Raw genomic sequence first — 23,894 nt, 5'->3', positions numbered from 1 at the left:
GTATAACAGGATATAACAGAGAGGGTATAACAGGATATAACAGAGAGGGTATAACAGGATATAACAGAGAGGGTATAACAGGATATAACAGAGAGGGTATAACAGGATATAACAGAGAGGGTATAACAGAGAGGGTATAACAGGATATAACAGAGAGGGTATAACAGGATATAACAGAGAGGATATAACAGGATATAACAGAGAGGATATAACAGGATATAACAGAGAGGGTATAACAGGATATAACAGAGAGGGTATAACAGAGAGGGTATAACAGAGAGGGTATAACAGGATATAACAGAGAGGGTATAACAGGGTATAACAGAGAGGGTATAACAGAGAGGGTATAACAGAGAGGGTATAACAGAGAGGATATAACAGAGAGGATATAACAGGATATAACAGAGAGGATATAACAGGATATAACAGAGAGGGTATAACAGGATATAACAGAGAGGGTATAACAGGATATAACAGAGAGGGTATAACAGGATATAACAGAGAGGGTATAACAGGATATAACAGAGAGGATATAACAGGATATAACAGAGAGGGTATAACAGAGAGGATATAACAGAGAGGATATAACAGGATATAACAGAGAGGATATAACAGGATATAACAGAGAGGGTATAACAGGATATAACAGAGAGGGTATAACAGAGAGGGTATAACAGAGAGGGTATAACAGGATATAACAGAGAGGGTATAACAGGGTATAACAGAGAGGGTATAACAGAGAGGGTATAACAGAGAGGGTATAACAGGATATAACAGAGAGGGTATAACAGAGAGGGTATAACAGAGAGGGTATAACAGGATATAACAGAGAGGGTATAACAGAGAGGGTATAACAGAGAGGGTATAACAGGATATAACAGAGAGGGTATAACAGGATATAACAGAGAGGGTATAACAGGATATAACAGAGAGGGTATAACAGAGAGGGTATAACAGAGAGGGTATAACAGGATATAACAGAGAGGGTATAACAGGATATAACAGAGAGGGTATAACAGGATATAACAGAGAGGGTATAACAGGATATAACAGAGAGGGTATAACAGAGAGGATATAACAGAGAGGATATAACAGGATATAACAGAGAGGGTATAACAGAGAGGGTATAACAGGATATAACAGAGAGGGTATAACAGAGAGGGTATAACAGAGAGGATATAACAGAGAGGGTATAACAGGATATAACAGAGAGGGTATAACAGGATATAACAGAGAGGGTATAACAGGATATAACAGAGAGGGTATAACAGAGAGGGTATAACAGAGAGGGTATAACAGGATGTAACAGAGAGGATATAACAGAGAGGATATAACAGGATATAACAGAGAGGGTATAACAGGATATAACAGAGAGGGTATAACAGGATATGACAGAGAGGGTATAACAGAGAGGGTATAACAGAGAGGGTATAACAGAGAGGATATAACAGAGAGGGTATAACAGGATATAACAGAGAGGGTATAACAGGATATAACAGAGAGGGTATAACAGGATATAACAGAGAGGGTATAACAGAGAGGGTATAACAGGATATAACAGAGAGGGTATAACAGGATATAACAGAGAGGGTATAACAGGATATAACAGAGAGGGTATAACAGGATATAACAGAGAGGGTATAACAGAGAGGGTATAACAGAGAGGGTATAACAGAGAGGATATAACAGAGAGGATATAACAGGATATAACAGAGAGGGTATAACAGGATATAACAGAGAGGGATATAACAGAGAGGGTATAACAGGATATAACAGAGAGGGTATAACAGGATATAACAGAGAGGGTATAACAGGATATAACAGAGAGGGTATAACAGGATATAACAGAGAGGGTATAACAGGATATAACAGAGAGGGTATAACAGGATATAACAGAGAGGGTATAACAGGATATAACAGAGAGGTATAACAGAGAGGGTATAACAGGATATAACAGAGAGGGTATAACAGGATATAACAGAGAGGGTATAACAGGATATAACAGAGAGGGTATAACAGAGAGGGTATAACAGGATATAACAGAGAGGGTATAACAGGATATAACAGAGAGGGTATAACAGGATATAACAGAGAGGGTATAACAGGATATAACAGAGAGGGTATAACAGGATATAACAGAGAGGGTATAACAGGATATAACAGAGAGGGTATAACAGGATATAACAGAGAGGGTATAACAGGATATAACAGAGAGGGTATAACAGAGAGGGTATAACAGGATATAACAGAGAGGGTATAACAGGATATAACAGAGAGGGTATAACAGGATATAACAGAGAGGGTATAACAGGATATAACAGAGAGGGTATAACAGGATATAACAGAGAGGGTATAACAGGATATAACAGAGAGGGTATAACAGGATATAACAGAGAGGGTATAACAGGATATAACAGAGAGGGTATAACAGAGAGGGTATAACAGAGAGGGTATAACAGGATATAACAGAGAGGGTATAACAGGATATAACAGAGAGGGTATAACAGAGAGGGTATAACAGAGAGGGTATAACAGGATATAACAGAGAGGGTATAACAGGATATAACAGAGAGGGATATAACAGAGAGGGTATAACAGGATATAACAGAGAGGGTATAACAGGATATAACAGAGAGGGTATAACAGGATATAACAGAGAGGGTATAACAGGATATAACAGAGAGGGTATAACAGAGAGGGTATAACAGGATATAACAGAGAGGGTATAACAGGATATAACAGAGAGGGTATAACAGGATATAACAGAGAGGGTATAACAGGATATAACAGAGAGGGTATAACAGGATATAACAGAGAGGATATAACAGAGAGGGTATAACAGGATATAACAGAGAGGGTATAACAGGATATAACAGAGAGGATATAACAGAGAGGGTATAACAGGATATAACAGAGAGGGTATAACAGGATATAACAGAGAGGGTATAACAGGATATAACAGAGAGGGTATAACAGGATATAACAGAGAGGGTATAACAGGATATAACAGAGAGGGTATAACAGGATATAACAGAGAGGGTATAACAGGATATAACAGAGAGGGTATAACAGGATATAACAGAGAGGGTATAACAGGATATAACAGAGAGGGTATAACAGGATATAACAGAGAGGATATAACAGAGAGGGTATAACAGGATATAACAGAGAGGGTATAACAGGATATAACAGAGAGGGTATAACAGGATATAACAGAGAGGGTATAACAGGATATAACAGAGAGGATATAACAGAGAGGGTATAACAGGATATAACAGAGAGGGTATAACAGGATATAACAGAGAGGGTATAACAGGATATAACAGAGAGGGTATAACAGGATATAACAGAGAGGGTATAACAGGATATAACAGAGAGGGTATAACAGGATATAACAGAGAGGGTATAACAGGATATAACAGAGAGGGTATAACAGAGAGGGTATAACAGGATATAACAGAGAGGGTATAACAGGATATAACAGAGAGGGTATAACAGGATATAACAGAGAGGGTATAACAGAGAGGGTATAACAGGATATAACAGAGAGGGTATAACAGGATATAACAGAGAGGGTATAACAGGATATAACAGAGAGGGTATAACAGGATATAACAGAGAGGGTATAACAGGATATAACAGAGAGGGTATAACAGGATATAACAGAGAGGGTATAACAGGATATAACAGAGAGGGTATAACAGAGAGGGTATAACAGAGAGGTATAACAGAGAGGGTATAACAGGATATAACAGAGAGGGTATAACAGGATATAACAGAGAGGGTATAACAGGATATAACAGAGAGGGTATAACAGGATATAACAGAGAGGGTATAACAGGATATAACAGAGAGGGTATAACAGGATATAACAGAGAGGGTATAACAGAGAGGGTATAACAGGATATAACAGAGAGGGATATAACAGAGAGGGTATAACAGGATATAACAGAGAGGGTATAACAGGATATAACAGAGAGGGTATAACAGGATATAACAGAGAGGGTATAACAGAGAGGGTATAACAGGATATAACAGAGAGGGTATAACAGGATATAACAGAGAGGGTATAACAGGATATAACAGAGAGGGTATAACAGGATATAACAGAGAGGGTATAACAGGATATAACAGAGAGGGTATAACAGGATATAACAGAGAGGGTATAACAGGATATAACAGAGAGGGTATAACAGGATATAACAGAGAGGGTATAACAGGATATAACAGAGAGGGTATAACAGGATATAACAGAGAGGGTATAACAGGATATAACAGAGAGGGTATAACAGGATATAACAGAGAGGGTATAACAGGATATAACAGAGAGGGTATAACAGGATATAACAGAGAGGGTATAACAGGATATAACAGAGAGGGTATAACAGAGAGGGTATAACAGGATATAACAGAGAGGGTATAACAGGATATAACAGAGAGGGTATAACAGGATATAACAGAGAGGGTATAACAGAGAGGGTATAACAGGATATAACAGAGAGGGTATAACAGGATATAACAGAGAGGATATAACAGAGAGGGTATAACAGAGAGGGTATAACAGGATATAACAGAGAGGGTATAACAGGATATAACAGAGAGGGTATAACAGGATATAACAGAGAGGGTATAACAGGATATAACAGAGAAGGTATAACAGGATATAACAGAGAGGGTATAACAGGATATAACAGAGAGGGTATAACAGAGAGGGTATAACAGAGAGGGTATAACAGAGAGGGTATAACAGGTTATAACAGAGAGGGTATAACAGGATATAACAGAGAGGGTACAACAGGATATAACAGAGAGGGATATAACAGAGAGGGTATAACAGGATATAACAGAGAGGGTATAACAGAGAGGGTATAACAGGATATAACAGAGAGGGTATAACAGAGAGGGTATAACAGGATATAACAGAGAGGGTATAACAGGATATAACAGAGAGGGTATAACAGGATATAACAGAGAGGGTATAACAGGATATAACAGAGAGGGTATAACAGAGAGGGTATAACAGGATATAACAGAGAGGGTATAACAGGATATAACAGAGAGGGTATAACAGGATATAACAGAGAAGGTATAACAGGATATAACAGAGAGGGTATAACAGGATATAACAGAGAGGGTATAACAGAGAGGGTATAACAGGATATAACAGAGAGGGTATAACAGGATATAACAGAGAGGGTATAACAGGATATAACAGAGAGGGTATAACAGAGAGGGTATAACAGAGAGGGTATAACAGAGAGGGTATAACAGGATATAACAGAGAGGGTATAACAGAGAGGGTATAACAGAGAGGGTATAACAGGATATAACAGAGAGGGTATAACAGGATATAACAGAGAGGGTATAACAGGATATAACAGAGAGGGTATAACAGGATATAACAGAGAGGGTATAACAGGATATAACAGAGAGGGTATAACAGGATATAACAGAGAGGGTATAACAGGATATAACAGAGAGGGTATAACAGGATATAACAGAGAGGGTATAACAGAGAGGGTATAACAGAGAGGGTATAACAGGATATAACAGAGAGGATATAACAGAGAGGGTATAACAGGATATAACAGAGAGGATATAACAGAGAGGGTATAACAGGATATAACAGAGAGGGTATAACAGGATATAACAGAGAGGGTATAACAGGATATAACAGAGAGGGTATAACAGAGAGGGTATAACAGGATATAACAGAGAGGATATAACAGAGAGGGTATAACAGGATATAACAGAGAGGATATAACAGAGAGGGTATAACAGGATATAACAGAGAGGGTATAACAGGATATAACAGAGAGGGTATAACAGAGAGGGTATAACAGGATATAACAGAGAGGGTATAACAGGATATAACAGAGAGGGTATAACAGGATATAACAGAGAGGGTATAACAGAGAGGGTATAACAGAGAGGGTATAACAGGATATAACAGAGAGGGTATAACAGGATATAACAGAGAGGATATAACAGGATATAACAGGATATAACAGAGAGGGTATAACAGAGAGGGTATAACAGAGAGGGTATAACAGGATATAACAGAGAGGGTATAACAGGATATAACAGAGAGGGTATAACAGGATATAACAGAGAGGGTATAACAGGATATAACAGAGAGGGTATAACAGAGAGGGTATAACAGAGAGGGTATAACAGAGAGGGTATAACAGAGAGGGTATAACAGGATATAACAGAGAGGGTATAACAGGATATAACAGAGAGGGTATAACAGGATATAACAGAGAGGGTATAACAGGATATAACAGAGAGGGTATAACAGGATATAACAGAGAGGGTATAACAGGATATAACAGAGAGGGTATAACAGGATATAACAGAGAGGGTATAACAGGATATAACAGAGAGGGTATAACAGGATATAACAGAGAGGGTATAACAGGATATAACAGAGAGGGTATAACAGGATATAACAGAGAGGGTATAACAGGATATAACAGAGAGGGTATAACAGGATATAACAGAGAGGGATATAACAGAGAGGGTATAACAGGATATAACAGAGAGGGTATAACAGGATATAACAGAGAGGGTATAACAGGATATAACAGAGAGGGTATAACAGGATATAACAGAGAGGGTATAACAGAGAGGGTATAACAGGATATAACAGAGAGGTATAACAGAGAGGGTATAACAGGATATAACAGAGAGGGTATAACAGGATATAACAGAGAGGGTATAACAGGATATAACAGAGAGGGTATAACAGGATATAACAGAGAGGGTATAACAGGATATAACAGAGAGGGATATAACAGAGAGGGTATAACAGGATATAACAGAGAGGGTATAACAGGATATAACAGAGAGGGTATAACAGAGAGGGTATAACAGGATATAACAGAGAGGGTATAACAGGATATAACAGAGAGGGTATAACAGAGAGGGTATAACAGGATATAACAGAGAGGGTATAACAGGATATAACAGAGAGGGTATAACAGGATATAACAGAGAGGGTATAACAGGATATAACAGAGAGGGTATAACAGGATATAACAGAGAGGGTATAACAGGATATAACAGAGAGGGTATAACAGGATATAACAGAGAGGGTATAACAGGATATAACAGAGAGGGTATAACAGAGAGGGTATAACAGAGAGGGTATAACAGGATATAACAGAGAGGGTATAACAGGATATAACAGAGAGGGTATAACAGGATATAACAGAGAGGGTATAACAGGATATAACAGAGAGGGTATAACAGGATATAACAGAGAGGGTATAACAGGATATAACAGAGAGGGTATAACAGGATATAACAGAGAGGGATATAACAGAGAGGATATAACAGGATATAACAGAGAGGATATAACAGAGAGGGTATAACAGGATATAACAGAGAGGGTATAACAGAGAGGGTATAACAGGATATAACAGAGAGGATATAACAGAGAGGGTATAACAGGATATAACAGAGAGGGTATAACAGGATATAACAGAGAGGGTATAACAGGATATAACAGAGAGGGTATAACAGGATATAACAGAGAGGGTATAACAGGATATAACAGAGAGGGTATAACAGAGAGGTATAACAGAGAGGGTATAACAGGATATAACAGAGAGGGTATAACAGGATATAACAGAGAGGGTATAACAGGATATAACAGAGAGGGTATAACAGAGAGGGTATAACAGGATATAACAGAGAGGATATAACAGAGAGGGTATAACAGGATATAACAGAGAGGGTATAACAGGATATAACAGAGAGGGTATAACAGGATATAACAGAGAGGGTATAACAGAGAGGGTATAACAGGATATAACAGAGAGGGTATAACAGGATATAACAGAGAGGGTATAACAGAGAGGGTATAACAGAGAGGATATAACAGAGAGGGTATAACAGGATATAACAGAGAGGGTATAACAGGATATAACAGAGAGGATATAACAGAGAGGGTATAACAGGATATAACAGAGAGGATATAACAGAGAGGGTATAACAGGATATAACAGAGAGGGTATAACAGGATATAACAGAGAGGGTATAACAGGATATAACAGAGAGGTATAACAGAGAGGGTATAACAGGATATAACAGAGAGGGTATAACAGGATATAACAGAGAGGGTATAACAGGATATAACAGAGAGGGTATAACAGAGAGGATATAACAGAGAGGGTATAACAGGATATAACAGAGAGGATATAACAGAGAGGGTATAACAGGATATAACAGAGAGGATATAACAGAGAGGGTATAACAGGATATAACAGAGAGGGTATAACAGGATATAACAGAGAGGGTATAACAGGATATAACAGAGAGGGTATAACAGAGAGGGTATAACAGGATATAACAGAGAGGGTATAACAGAGAGGGTATAACAGGATATAACAGAGAGGGATATAACAGAGAGGGTATAACAGGATATAACAGAGAGGGTATAACAGAGAGGGTATAACAGAGAGGGTATAACAGAGAGGTATAACAGAGAGGGTATAACAGGATATAACAGAGAGGGTATAACAGAGAGGGTATAACAGGATATAACAGAGAGGGTATAACAGGATATAACAGAGAGGGTATAACAGGATATAACAGAGAGGGTATAACAGAGAGGGTATAACAGAGAGGGTATAACAGAGAGGATATAACAGGATATAACAGAGAGGGTATAACAGAGAGGGTATAACAGAGAGGGTATAACAGGTTATAACAGAGAGGGTATAACAGGATATAACAGAGAGGGTACAACAGGATATAACAGAGAGGGTATAACAGGATATAACAGAGAAGGTATAACAGGATATAACAGAGAGGGTATAACAGGATATAACAGAGAGGGTATAACAGGATATAACAGAGAGGGTATAACAGGATATAACAGAGAGGATATAACAGAGAGGGTATAACAGAGAGGGTATAACAGGATATAACAGAGAGGATATAACAGAGAGGGTATAACAGGATATAACAGAGAGGGTATAACAGGATATAACAGAGAGGGTATAACAGGATATAACAGAGAGGATATAACAGAGAGGGTATAACAGGATGTAACAGAGAGGGTATAACAGAGAGGGTATAACAGGATATAACAGAGAGGATATAACAGAGAGGGTATAACAGGATGTAACAGAGAGGATGTAACAGAGAGGATATAACAGGATATAACAGAGAGGATATAACAGAGAGGGTATAACAGGATATAACAGAGAGGGTATAACAGGATATAACAGAGAGGGTATAACAGAATATAACAGAGAGGATATAACAGAGAGGGTATAACAGGATATAACAGAGAGGGTATAACAGGATATAACAGAGAGGGTATAACAGAGAGGGTATAACAGGATATAACAGAGAGGATATAACAGGATATAACAGAGAGGATATAACAGGATATAACAGAGAGGGTATAACAGGATATAACAGAGAGGGTATAACAGGATATAACAGAGAGGATATAACAGGATATAACAGAGAGGGTATAACAGGATATAACAGAGAGGGTATAACAGGATATAACAGAGAGGGTATAACAGGATATAACAGAGAGGGTATAACAGGATATAACAGAGAGGGTATAACAGGATATAACAGAGAGGGTATAACAGGATATAACAGAGAGGATATAACAGGATATAACAGAGAGGATATAACAGAGAGGGTATAACAGGATATAACAGAGAGGGTATAACAGGATATAACAGAGAGGGTATAACAGAGAGGGTATAACAGGATATAACAGAGAGGATATAACAGAGAGGGTATAACAGGATATAACAGAGAGGGTATAACAGGATATAACAGAGAGGGTATAACAGGATATAACAGAGAGGGTATAACAGGATATAACAGAGAGGGTATAACAGAGAGGGTATAACAGGATATAACAGAGAGGGTATAACAGGATATAACAGAGAGGATATAACAGAGAGGGTATAACAGGATATAACAGAGAGGGTATAACAGGATATAACAGAGAGGGTATAACAGGATATAACAGAGAGGGTATAACAGGATATAACAGAGAGGGTATAACAGAGAGGGTATAACAGGATATAACAGAGAGGGTATAACAGGATATAACAGAGAGGGTATAACAGGATATAACAGAGAGGGTATAACAGGATATAACAGAGAGGATATAACAGGATATAACAGAGAGGATATAACAGAGAGGGTATAACAGGATATAACAGAGAGGGTATAACAGGATATAACAGAGAGGGTATAACAGAGAGGGTATAACAGGATATAACAGAGAGGGTATAACAGGATATAACAGAGAGGATATAACAGAGAGGGTATAACAGGATATAACAGAGAGGGTATAACAGGATATAACAGAGAGGGTATAACAGGATATAACAGAGAGGGTATAACAGGATATAACAGAGAGGGTATAACAGAGAGGGTATAACAGGATATAACAGAGAGGGTATAACAGGATATAACAGAGAGGATATAACAGAGAGGGTATAACAGGATATAACAGAGAGGGTATAACAGGATATAACAGAGAGGGTATAACAGGATATAACAGAGAGGGTATAACAGGATATAACAGAGAGGATATAACAGAGAGGGTATAACAGGATATAACAGAGAGGATATAACAGAGAGGGTATAACAGGATATAACAGAGAGGGTATAACAGAGAGGGTATAACAGGATATAACAGAGAGGATATAACAGGGTATAACAGAGAGGGTATAACAGAGAGGGTATAACAGAGAGGATATAACAGAGAGGGTATAACAGAGAGGGTAAAACAGGATATAACAGAGAGGGTATAACAGGATATAACAGAGAGGGTATAACAGGATATAACAGAGAGGATATAACAGAGAGGGTATAACAGGATATAACAGAGAGGGTATAACAGAATATAACAGAGAGGGTATAACAGGATATAACAGAGAGGGTATAACAGAGAGGGTATAACAGGATATAACAGAGAGGGTATAACAGGATATAACAGAGAGGGTATAACAGAGAGGGTATAACAGGATATAACAGAGAGGGTATAACAGGATATAACAGAGAGGATATAACAGAGAGGATATAACAGAGAGGGTATAACAGGATATAACAGAGAGGGTATAACAGGATATAACAGAGAGGGTATAACAGGATATAACAGAGAGGGTATAACAGGATATAACAGAGAGGGTATAACAGGATATAACAGAGAGGGTATAACAGGATATAACAGAGAAGGTATAACAGGATATAACAGAGAGGGTATAACAGGATATAACAGAGAGGGTATAACAGGATATAACAGAGAGGGTATAACAGGATATAACAGAGAGGGTATAACAGGATATAACAGAGAGGGTATAACAGGATATAACAGAGAGGATATAACAGAGAGGGTATAACAGGATATAACAGAGAGGATATAACAGGATATAACAGAGAGGGTATAACAGGATATAACAGAGAGGATATAACAGAGAGGGTATAACAGGATATAACAGAGAGGGTATAACAGAGAGGGTATAACAGGATATAACAGAGAGGGTATAACAGGATATAACAGAGAGGGTATAACAGGATATAACAGAGAGGGTATAACAGAGAGGGTATAACAGGATATAACAGAGAGGGTATAACAGGATATAACAGAGAGGGTATAACAGGATATAACAGAGAGGGTATAACAGGATATAACAGAGAGGGTATAACAGGATATAACAGAGAGGATATAACAGAGAGGGTATAACAGAGAGGGTATAACAGGATATAACAGAGAGGGTATAACAGAGAGGGTATAACAGAGAGGATATAACAGAGAGGGTATAACAGGATATAACAGAGAGGGTATAACAGGATATAACAGAGAGGATATAACAGAGAGGGTATAACAGGATGTAACAGAGAGGGTATAACAGAGAGGGTATAACAGAGAGGGTATAACAGAGAGGGTATAACAGAGAGGATATAACAGGATATAACAGAGAGGGTATAACAGAGAGGGTATAACAGAGAGGGTATAACAGGATATAACAGAGAGGGTATAACAGGATATAACAGAGAGGGTATAACAGGATATAACAGAGAGGGTATAACAGGATATAACAGAGAGGATATAACAGGATATAACAGAGAGGGTATAACAGGATATAACAGAGAGGGTATAACAGGATATAACAGAGAGGGTATAACAGGATATAACAGAGAGGGTATAACAGGATATAACAGAGAGGGTATAACAGAGAGGGTATAACAGGATATAACAGAGAGGGTATAACAGAGAGGGTATAACAGGATATAACAGAGAGGGTATAACAGGATATAACAGAGAGGATATAACAGAGAGGGTATAACAGGATATAACAGAGAGGGTATAACAGAGAGGGTATAACAGGATATAACAGAGAGGGTATAACAGAGAGGATATAACAGGATATAACAGAGAGGATATAACAGAGAGGGTATAACAGGATATAACAGAGAGGGTATAACAGAGAGGGTATAACAGGATATAACAGAGAGGGTATAACAGGATATAACAGAGAGGATATAACAGAGAGGGTATAACAGGATATAACAGAGAGGGTATAACAGGATATAACAGAGAGGGTATAACAGGATATAACAGAGAGGGTATAACAGGATATAACAGAGAGGGTATAACAGGATATAACAGAGAGGGTATAACAGGATATAACAGAGAGGATATAACAGAGAGGGTATAACAGAGAGGGTGTAACAGGATATAACAGAGAGGGTATAACAGGGTATAACAGAGAGGGTATAACAGAGAGGGTATAACAGAGAGGATATAACAGAGAGGGTATAACAGGGTATAACAGAGAGGGTATAACAGAATATAACAGATAGGGTATAACAGGATATAACAGAGAGGGTATAACAGAGAGGGTATAACAGGTTATAACAGAGAGGATATAACAGAGAGGGTATAACAGAGAGGGTATAACAGGATATAACAGAGAGGATATAACAGGATATAACAGAGAGGGTATAACAGGATATAACAGAGAGGATATAACAGAGAGGATATAACAGGATATAACAGAGAGGATATAACAGAGAGGATATAACAGAGAGGGTATAACAGGATATAACAGAGAGGGTATAACAGAGAGGGTATAACAGGATATAACAGAGAGGGTATAACAGGATATAACAGAGAGGATATAACAGAGAGGGTATAACAGAGAGGGTATAACAGGATATAACAGAGAGGGTATAACAGAGAGGGTATAACAGGATATAACAGAGAGGGTATAACAGAGAGGGTATAACAGGATATAACAGAGAGGGTATAACAGGATATAACAGAGAGGGTATAACAGGATTTAACAGAGAGGGTATAACAGGATATAACAGAGAGGGTATAACAGGATATAACAGAGAGGATATAACAGAGAGGGTATTACAGAGAGGGTATAACAGGATATAACAGAGAGGGTATAACAGAGAGGGTATAACAGGATATAACAGAGAGGGTATAACAGGATATAACAGAGAGGATATAACAGAGAGGGTATAACAGAGAGGGTATAACAGGATATAACAGAGAGGGTATAACAGAGAGGATATAACAGAGAGGGTATAACAGAGAGGATATAACAGAGAGGGTATAACAGGATATAACAGAGAGGATATAACAGAGAGGGTATAACAGGATATAACAGAGAGGATATAACAGAGAGGGTATAACAGGATGTAACAGAGAGGGTATAACAGAGAGGGTATAACAGAGAGGGTATAACAGAGAGGGTATAACAGAGAGGGTATAACAGGATATAACAGAGAGGGTATAACAGGATATAACAGAGAGGATATAACAGAGAGGGTATAACAGAGAGGGTATAACAGGATATAACAGAGAGGGTATAACAGAGAGGATATAACAGAGAGGGTATAACAGAGAGGATATAACAGAGAGGGTATAACAGGATATAACAGAGAGGATATAACAGAGAGGGTATAACAGGATATAACAGAGAGGATATAACAGAGAGGGTATAACAGGATGTAACAGAGAGGGTATAACAGAGAGGGTATAACAGAGAGGGTATAACAGAGAGGGTATAACAGAGAGGATATAACAGGATATAACAGAGAGGGTATAACAGAGAGGGTATAACAGAGAGGGTATAACAGGATATAACAGAGAGGGTATAACAGGATATAACAGAGAGGATATAACAGGATATAACAGAGAGGGTATAACAGGATATAACAGAGAGGATATAACAGAGAGGGTATAACAGAGAGGGTATAACAGGATATAACAGAGAGGGTATAACAGAGAGGATATAACAGAGAGGGTATAACAGAGAGGATATAACAGAGAGGGTATAACAGGATATAACAGAGAGGATATAACAGAGAGGGTATAACAGGATATAACAGAGAGGATATAACAGAGAGGGTATAACAGGATATAACAGAGAGGATATAACAGAGAGGGTATAACAGGATATAACAGAGAGGATATAACAGAGAGGGTATAACAGGATGTAACAGAGAGGGTATAACAGAGAGGGTATAACAGAGAGGGTATAACAGAGAGGGTATAACAGAGAGGATATAACAGGATATAACAGAGAGGGTATAACAGAGAGGGTATAACAGAGAGGGTATAACAGGATATAACAGAGAGGGTATAACAGGATATAACAGAGAGGATATAACAGGATATAACAGAGAGGGTATAACAGGATATAACAGAGAGGGTATAACAGGATATAACAGAGAGGGTATAACAGGATATAACAGAGAGGGTATAACAGGATATAACAGAGAGGGTATAACAGAGAGGGTATAACAGGATATAACAGAGAGGGTATAACAGAGAGGGTATAACAGGATATAACAGAGAGGGTATAACAGGATATAACAGAGAGGGTATAACAGGATATAACAGAGAGGGTATAACAGGATATAACAGAGAGGGTATAACAGGATATAACAGAGAGGGTATAACAGGATATAACAGAGAGGGTATAACAGAGAGGGTATAACAGGATATAACAGAGAGGATATAACAGAGAGGGTATAACAGAGAGGGTATAACAGGATATAACAGAGAGGGTATAACAGAGAGGATATAACAGAGAGGGTATAACAGAGAGGATATAACAGAGAGGGTATAACAGAGAGGGTATAACAGAGAGGATATAACAGAGAGGATATAACAGAGAGGGTATAACAGAGAGGATATAACAGAGAGGATATAACAGAGAGGATATAACAGAGAGGATATAACAGAGAGGATATAACAGAGAGGATATAACAGAGAGGATATAACAGAGAGGATATAACAGAGAGGATATAACAGAGAGGATATAACAGGATATAACAGAGAGGATATAACAGAGAGGATATAACAGAGAGGGTATAACAGAGAGGATATAACAGAGAGGATATAACAGAGAGGATATAACAGAGAGGATATAACAGAGAGGATATAACAGAGAGGATATAACAGAGAGGATATAACAGGATATAACAGAGAGGATATAACAGAGAGGATATAACAGAGAGGGTATAACAGAGAGGATATAACAGAGAGGATATAACAGAGAGGATATAACAGAGAGGATATAACAGAGAGGATATAACAGGGCAATCCTTCACGGTCCTTAGAGCCGGATGACCGCATCATCTCCTGGACCCAGTGCCACACACTGATAGGTCCAGAAGATGCACTATGTTGGCGATGCTCTCTTTTCCTACCGGGTCTGAGGAGAAACAGGAAGTAGAAGCAGGAATTGCGGTACCTGGAGCGTCTGAGCCCTGCCAGGCTGAGTGACGCCTCGTTGATGAGCGGAATGACAATATTTTCCGTCATTTCTGTCAACACGGTGAAGGTTGGAACCACAATGAAGTCTATAAACCCTGGAGACAGACACATAGAGGCCCGTGGTTAACAACCGCTTTTAACCCTTGATGGGATAAACAATTCTACAGCACAACTAACCCTCTACCCTATTCATTTAATTACTGGTAATGACTTGTATTTTTATTTTTGTTATTTAGCAGAGCGTACCTGTCCCCCGTGGGACTCAAACCCACAACTCTGCCGTAGCAAAAGCCATGCTTTACCAACCACAGACACAAAGCCATGCTTTACCAACCACATGGCACATGGGACTCTCTCATCTCATCCATTTTACAAATCATCTAATTTTTTTGTGACAAATGTTTTTCGTAGAAAAAATTGGCTTTTGGATAATTAATAAAAAAAAGTTTTGTCTAAGAGACGAGTGGTTTTCTGCATTTTAAAAGCCATGCTGTTTGTTTCTATGGCAGAGGCTGTGGTATAGCTAAGCCTAATCAGACTTGCTTGTGCTAATGCTTCTCACAAGCAAAGTGAAATTATACAAATTCATTTGCTGATAATGCAAATTAATACTGGGTTCAAGTCCGGGCTCTGGCTGGGCCACTCAAGGACATTCAGAGAGTTTTCCCGAAGCCACTCCTGCGTTGTCTTGGCTGTGTGCTTAGGGTCGTTGTGCTGTTGCAAGGTGAACCTTCAACCCAGTCTGAGGTCCTGAGCGCTCTGGAGCAGGTTTTCATCAAGGATCTCTCTGTACTTTGCTCCGTTCATCTTTCCCTCGATCCTGACTTGTCTCCCAGTCCCTGCTGCTCAAAAACATCCCCACAGCATGAAGCTGCCACCACCATGCTTCACTGTAGGGATGGTGCCAGGTTTCCTCCAGACGTGACGCTTGGCATTCAGGCCAAAGAGTTCAATTTTGGTTTCATCAGACCAGAGTATCTTGTTTCTCATGGTCTGAGAGTCCTTTAGGTGCCTTTTGGCAAACTCCAAGCAGGCTGTCATTGGCCTTTTACTGAGGAGTGGCTTCCGTCTGGCCACTCTACTGTACCATAAAGTCCTGATTGGTGGAGTGCTGCAGAGATGGTTGAGTTTCTGGAAGGTTCTCCTATCTCCACAGAGGAACTCCGGAGCTCTGTCAGAGTGACCCTCGGGTTCTTGGTCACCTCCCTGACCAAGGCCCTTCTTCCCCGATTGCTCAGTTTGGCCGGGCGGCCAGCTCTAAGGAAGAGTCTTGGTGGTTCCAAACTGCTTCCATTTATGAATGATGGAGGCCACTGTGTTCTTGAGGACCTTAAATGCTGCAGACATTTTTTGGTACCCTTCCCCAGATCTGTGCCTCGACAAAATCCTGTCTCTGAGCTCTACAGACAATTATTTCAACCTCAGGGTTTGGTTTTTGCTCTGACATGCACTGTCAACTGTGGGACCTTATATAGACAGGTGTGTGCCTTTCCAAATCATGTCCAATCAATTGAATTTACAACAGGTGGACTCCAATCAAGTTGTAGAAACATCTCAAGGATGATCAATGGAAACAGGAAGCACCTGAACTCAATTTAGAGTCTCATAGCAAAGGGTCTGAATACTTATGTAAATAAGGTATCCGTTTTTATTATATTATTATTACTTTCTATAAAGATTTCTCAAAAACTGTTTATGGGGTATTGTGTCTCCTTTTAAAATCCATTTTATAATAAGGCTGTAAAGTAACAAAATATGGAAAAACTGGAAGTGGTCTGAATATTTTCCAAACGGACTGTAGATCACAATGTATAATACTTACTTTACTGTACATGGAAATGTATCATATATGTCAGGAGGTTATGTAACTCACCTATCTGGTACTGGGACACCATGGTTGACTTGTTGTCAGGGTTATGTAACTCATCTATCTGGGACTGGGACACCATGGTTGACTTGTTGTCAGGGTTGAGGTTATGTAACTCACCTATCTGGGACTGGGACACCATGGTTGACTTGTTGTCAGGGTTATGTAACTCACCTATCTGGTACTGGGACACCATGGTTGACTTGTTGTCAGGGTTGAGGTTATGTAACTCACCTATCTGGGACTGGGACACCATGGTTGACTTGTTGTCAGGGTTATGTAACTCACCTATCTGGGACACCATGGTTGACTTGTTGTCAGGGTTGAGGGTATGTAACTCACCTATCTGGGACTGGGACACCATGGTTGACTTGTTGTCAGGGTTATGTAACTCACCTATCTGGGACACCATGGTTGACTTGTTGTCAGGGTTATGTAACTCACCTATCTGAGACTGGGACACCATGGTTGACTTGTTGTCAGGGTTATGTAACTCACCTATCAGGGACTGGGACACCATGGTTGACTTGTTGTCAGGGTCATGTAACTCACCTATCTGGGACTGGGACACCATGGTTGACTTGTTGTCAGGGTTGAGGTTATGTAACTCACCTATCAGGGACTGGGACACCATGGTTGACTTGTTGTCAGGGTTATGTAACTCACCTATCTGGGACTGGGACACCATGGTTGACTTGTTGTCAGGGTTATGTAACTCACCTATCAGGGACTGGGACACCATGGTTGACTTGTTGTCAGGGTTGAGGTTATGTAATTCACCTATCTGGGACTGGGACACCATGGTTGACTTGTCGTCAGGCTTGAGGTTATGTAACTCACCTATCTGGGACTGGGACACCATGGTTGACTTGTTGTCAGGGTTATGTAACTCACCTATCTGGTACTGGGACACCATGGTTGACTTGTTGTCAGGGTTATGTAACTCACCTATCTGGGACTGGGACACCATGGTTGACTTGTTGTCAGGGTTATGTAACTCACCTATCAGGGACTGGGACACCATGGTTGACTTGTTGTCAGGGTTATGTAACTCACCTATCTGAGACTGGGACACCATGGTTGACTTGTTGTCAGGGTTATGTAACTCACCTATCTGGGACTGGGACACCATGGTTGACTTGTTGTCAGGGTTATGTAACTCACCTATCAGGGACTGGGACACCATGGTTGACTTGTCAGGGTTATGTAACTCACCTATCTGAGACTGGGACACCATGGTTGACTTGTCGTCAGGGTTGAGGTTATGTAACTCACCTATCTGGGACTGGGACACCATGGTTGACTTGTTGTCAGGGTTATGTAACTCACCTATCTGAGACTGGGACACCATGGTTGACTTGTTGTCAGGGTTATGTAACTCACCTATCAGGGACTGGGACACCATGGTTGACTTGTTGTCAGGGTTATGTAACTCACCTATCTGGGACTGGGACACCATGGTTGACTTGTCGTCAGGGTTGAGGTTATGTAACTCACCTATCTGGGACTGGGACACCATGGTTGACTTTTTGTCAGGGTTGAGGTTATGTAATTCACCTATCTGGGACTGGGACACCATGGTTGACTTGTTGTCAGGGTTGAGGTTAAGTAACTCACCTATCTGGGACTGGGACACCATGGTTGACTTGTTGTCAGGGTTATGTAACTCACCTATCTGGGACTGGGACACCATGGTTGACTTGTTGTCAGGGTTATGTAACTCACCTATCTGGGACTGGGACACCATGGTTGACTTGTCGTCAGGGTTGAGGTTATGTAACTCACCTATCTGGGACTGGGACACCATGGTTGACTTGTTGTCAGGGTTATGTAACTCACCTATCTGGGACACCATGGTTGACTTGTTGTCAGGGTTATGTAACTCACCTATCAGGGACTGGGACACCATGGTTGACTTGTTGTCAGGGTTATGTAACTCACCTATCTGGTACTTGGACACCATGGTTGACTTGTTGTCAGGGTTATGTAACTCACCTATCTGGGACTGGGACACCATGGTTGACTTGTTGTCAGGGTTGAGGTTATGTAACTCACCTATCTGGGACTGGGACACCATGGTTGACTTGTTGTCAGGGTTATGTAACTCACCTATCTGGTACTGGGACACCATGGTTGACTTGTTGTCAGGGTTGAGGTTATGTAACTCACCTATCTGGTACTGGGACACCATGGTTGACTTATTGTCAGGGTTATGTAACTCACCTATCTGGGACTGGGACACCATGGTTGACTTGTTGTCAGGGTTATGTAACTCACCTATCAGGGACTGGGACACCATGGTTGACTTGTTGTCAGGGTTGAGGTTATGTAACTCACCTATCAGGGACTGGGACACCATGGTTGACTTGTCAGGGTTGAGGTTATGTAACTCACCTATCTGGGACTGGGACACCATGGTTGACTTGTTGTCAGGGTTATGTAACTCACCTATCAGGGACTGGGACACCATGGTTGACTTGTTGTCAGGGTTATGTAACTCATCTATCTGGGACTGGGACACCATGGTTGACTTGTTGTCAGGGTTGAGGTTATGTAACTCACCTATCTGGGACTGGGACACCATGGTTGACTTGTTGTGAGGGTTATGTAACTCACCTATAAGGGACTGGGACACCATGGTTGACTTGTTGTCAGGGTAGAGGTTATGTAACTCACCTATCAGGGACTGGGACACCATGGTTGACTTGTTGTCAGGGTTGAGGTTATGTAACTCATCTATCTGAGACTGGGACACCATGGTTGACTTGTTGTCAGGGTTGAGGTTATATAACTCACCTATTTGGGACTGGGACACCATGGTTGACTTGTTGTCAGGGTTATGTAACTCACCTATCTGGGACACCATGGTTGACTTGTTGTCAGGGTAGAGGTTATGTAACTCACCTATCTGGGACTGAGACACCATGGTTGACTTGTTGTCAGGGTTGAGGTTATGTAACTCACCTATCTGGGACACCATGGTTGACTTGTTGTCAGGGTTGAGGTTATGTAACTCACCTATCTGGGACACCATGGTTGACTTGTTGTCAGGGTTGAGGTTATATAACTCACCTATCTGGGACTGGGACACCATGGTTGACTTGTTGTCAGGGTAGAGGTTATGTAACTCACCTATCAGGGACTGGGACACCATGGTTGACTTGTTGTCAGGGTTATGTAACTCACCTATCAGGGACTGGGACACCATGGTTGACTTGTTGTCAGGGTTATGTAACTCACCTATCTGGGACTGGGACACCATGGTTGACTTGTTGTCAGGGTTATGTAACTCACCTATCTGGGACTGGGACACCATGGTTGACTTGTTGTCAGGGTTATGTAACTCACCTATCTGGGACTGGGACACCATGGTTGACTTGTTGTCAGGGTTATGTAACTCACCTATCAGGGACTGGGACACCATGGTTGACTTGTTGTCAGGGTTATGTAACTCACCTATCTGGGACTGGGACACCATGGTTGACTTGTTGTCAGGGTTATGTAACTCACCTATCAGGGACTGGGACACCATGGTTGACTTGTTGTCAGGGTTATGTAACTCATCTATCTGGGACTGGGACACCATGGTTGACTTGTTGTCAGGGTAGAGGTTATGTAACTCACCTATCTGGGACTGGGAAACCATGGTTGACTTGTTGTCAGGGTTATGTAACTCACCTATCTGGGACTGGGACACCATGGTTGACTTGTTGTCAGGGTTATGTAACTCACCTATCAGGGACTGGGACACCATGGTTGACTTGTTGTCAGGGTTATGTAACTCACCTATCTGGGACTGGGACACCATGGTTTACTTGTTGTCAGGGTTATGTAACTCACCTATCTGGTACTTGGACACCATGGTTGACTTGTTGTCAGGGTTATGTAACTCACCTATCAGGGACTGGGAAACCATGGTTGACTTGTTGTCAGGGTTGAGGTTATGTAACTCACCTATCAGGGACTGGGACACCATGGTTGACTTGTTGTCAGGGTTATGTAACTCATCTATCTGGGACTGGGACACCATGGTTGACTTGTTGTCAGGGTTATGTAACTCACCTATCAGGGACTGGGACACCATGGTTGACTTGTTGTCAGGGTTATGTAACTCACCTATCTGGGACTGGGACACCATGGTTGACTTGTTGTCAGGGTAGAGGTTATGTAACTCACCTATCTGGGACTGGGACACCATGGTTGACTTGTTGTCAGGGTTATGTAACTCACCTATCTGGGACTGGGACACCATGGTTGACTTGTTGTCAGGGTTATGTAACTCACCTATCAGGGACTGGGACACCATGGTTGACTTGTTGTCAGGGTTATGTAACTCACCTATCTGGGACTGGGACACCATGGTTGACTTGTTGTCAGGGTTATGTAACTCACCTATCTGGTACTTGGACACCATGGTTGACTTGTTGTCAGGGTTATGTAACTCACCTATCAGGGACTATGACACCATGGTTGACTTGTTGTCAGGGTTGAGGTTATGTAACTCACCTATCTGGGACTGGGACACCATGGTTGACTTGTTGTCAGGGTTATGTAACTCATCTATCTGGGACTGGGACACCATGGTTGACTTGTTGTCAGGGTTGAGGTTATGTAACTCACCTATCAGGGACTGGGACACCATGGTTGACTTGTTGTCAGGGTTATGTAACTCACCTATCTGGGACTGGGACACCATGGTTGACTTGTTGTCAGGGTTATGTAACTCACCTATCTGGGACACCATGGTTGACTTGTTGTCAGGGTTGAGGTTATGTAACTCACCTATCAGGGACTGGGACACCATGGTTGACTTGTTGTCAGGGTTATGTAACTCACCTATCTGGGACTGGGACACCATGGTTGACTTGTTGTCAGGGTTATGTAACTCACCTATCTGAGACTGGGACACCATGGTTGACTTGTTGTCAGGGTCATGTAACTCACCTATCTGGGACTGGGACACCATGGTTGACTTGTTGTCAGGGTTGAGGTTATGTAACTCACCTATCAGGGACTGGGACACCATGGTTGACTTGTTGTCAGGGTTATGTAACTCACCTATCTGAGACTGGGACACCATGGTTGACTTGTCAGGTTGAGGTTATGTAACTCACCTATCTGGGACTGGGACACCATGGTTGACTTGTCAGGGTTGAGGTTATGTAACTCACCTATCTGGGACTGGGACACCATGGTTGACTTGTTGTCAGGGTTATCTAACTCACCTATCAGGGACTGGGACACCATGGTTGACTTGTTGTCAGGGTTGAGGTTATGTAACTCACCTATCTGGGACTGGGACACCATGGTTGACTTGTTGTCAGGGTTATGTAACTCACCTATCAGGGACTGGGACACCATGGTTGACTTGTTGTCAGGGTTATGTAACTCATCTATCTGAGACTGGGACACCATGGTTGACTTGTTGTCAGGGTCATGTAACTCACCTATCTGGGACTGGGACACCATGGTTGACTTGTTGTCAGGGTTGAGGTTATGTAACTCACCTATCAGGGACTGGGACACCATGGTTGACTTGTTGTCAGGGTTATGTAACTCACCTATCTGAGACTGGGACACCATGGTTGACTTGTCAGGGTTGAGGTTATGTAACTCACCTATCTGGGACTGGGACACCATGGTTGACTTGTTGTCAGGGTTATCTAACTCACCTATCAGGGACTGGGACACCATGGTTGACTTGTTGTCAGGGTTGAGGTTATGTAACTCACCTATCTGGGACTGGGACACCATGGTTGACTTGTTGTCAGGGTTATGTAACTCACCTATCAGGGACTGGGACACCATGGTTGACTTGTTGTCAGGGTTATGTAACTCATCTATCTGGGACTGGGACACCATGGTTGACTTGTTGTCAGGGTTGAGGTTATGTAACTCACCTATCTGGGACTGGGACACCATGGTTGACTTGTTGTGAGGGTTATGTAACTCACCTATAAGGGACTGGGACACCATGGTTGACTTGTTGTCAGGGTAGAGGTTATGTAACTCACCTATCAGGGACTGGGACACCATGGTTGACTTGTTGTCAGGGTTATGTAACTCACCTATCAGGGACTGGGACACCATGGTTGACTTGTTGTCAGGGTTATGTAACTCACCTATCTGGTACTTGGACACCATGGTTGACTTGTTGTCAGGGTTATGTAACTCACCTATCAGGGACTGGGAAACCATGGTTGACTTGTTGTCAGGGTTGAGGTTATGTAACTCACC

At 41.0% G+C, this 23,894-nt stretch overlaps 1 protein-coding gene across 1 annotated transcript in view; it reads right to left on the bottom strand.

Moving 5' to 3' along the window:
- Nucleotides 1–23,894, bottom strand: part of LOC129824574 (dual specificity calcium/calmodulin-dependent 3',5'-cyclic nucleotide phosphodiesterase 1A-like) — a 152,296-nt gene that overhangs the window by 10,929 nt on the left and 117,473 nt on the right. The window contains exon 13 of the mRNA XM_055884265.1: nt 15,768–15,885. Coding sequence (XP_055740240.1) covers nt 15,768–15,885 — 118 coding nt within the window. The remainder of the gene's footprint in view (nt 1–15,767; nt 15,886–23,894) is intronic.

This window comes from Salvelinus fontinalis, chromosome 26 (assembly GCF_029448725.1).
Source record: "Salvelinus fontinalis isolate EN_2023a chromosome 26, ASM2944872v1, whole genome shotgun sequence".
NCBI lineage: Eukaryota > Metazoa > Chordata > Actinopteri > Salmoniformes > Salmonidae > Salvelinus > Salvelinus fontinalis.
Note: the sequence above shows the minus strand (reverse complement) of the source record. Positions and strands in the feature narration are given on the sequence as shown.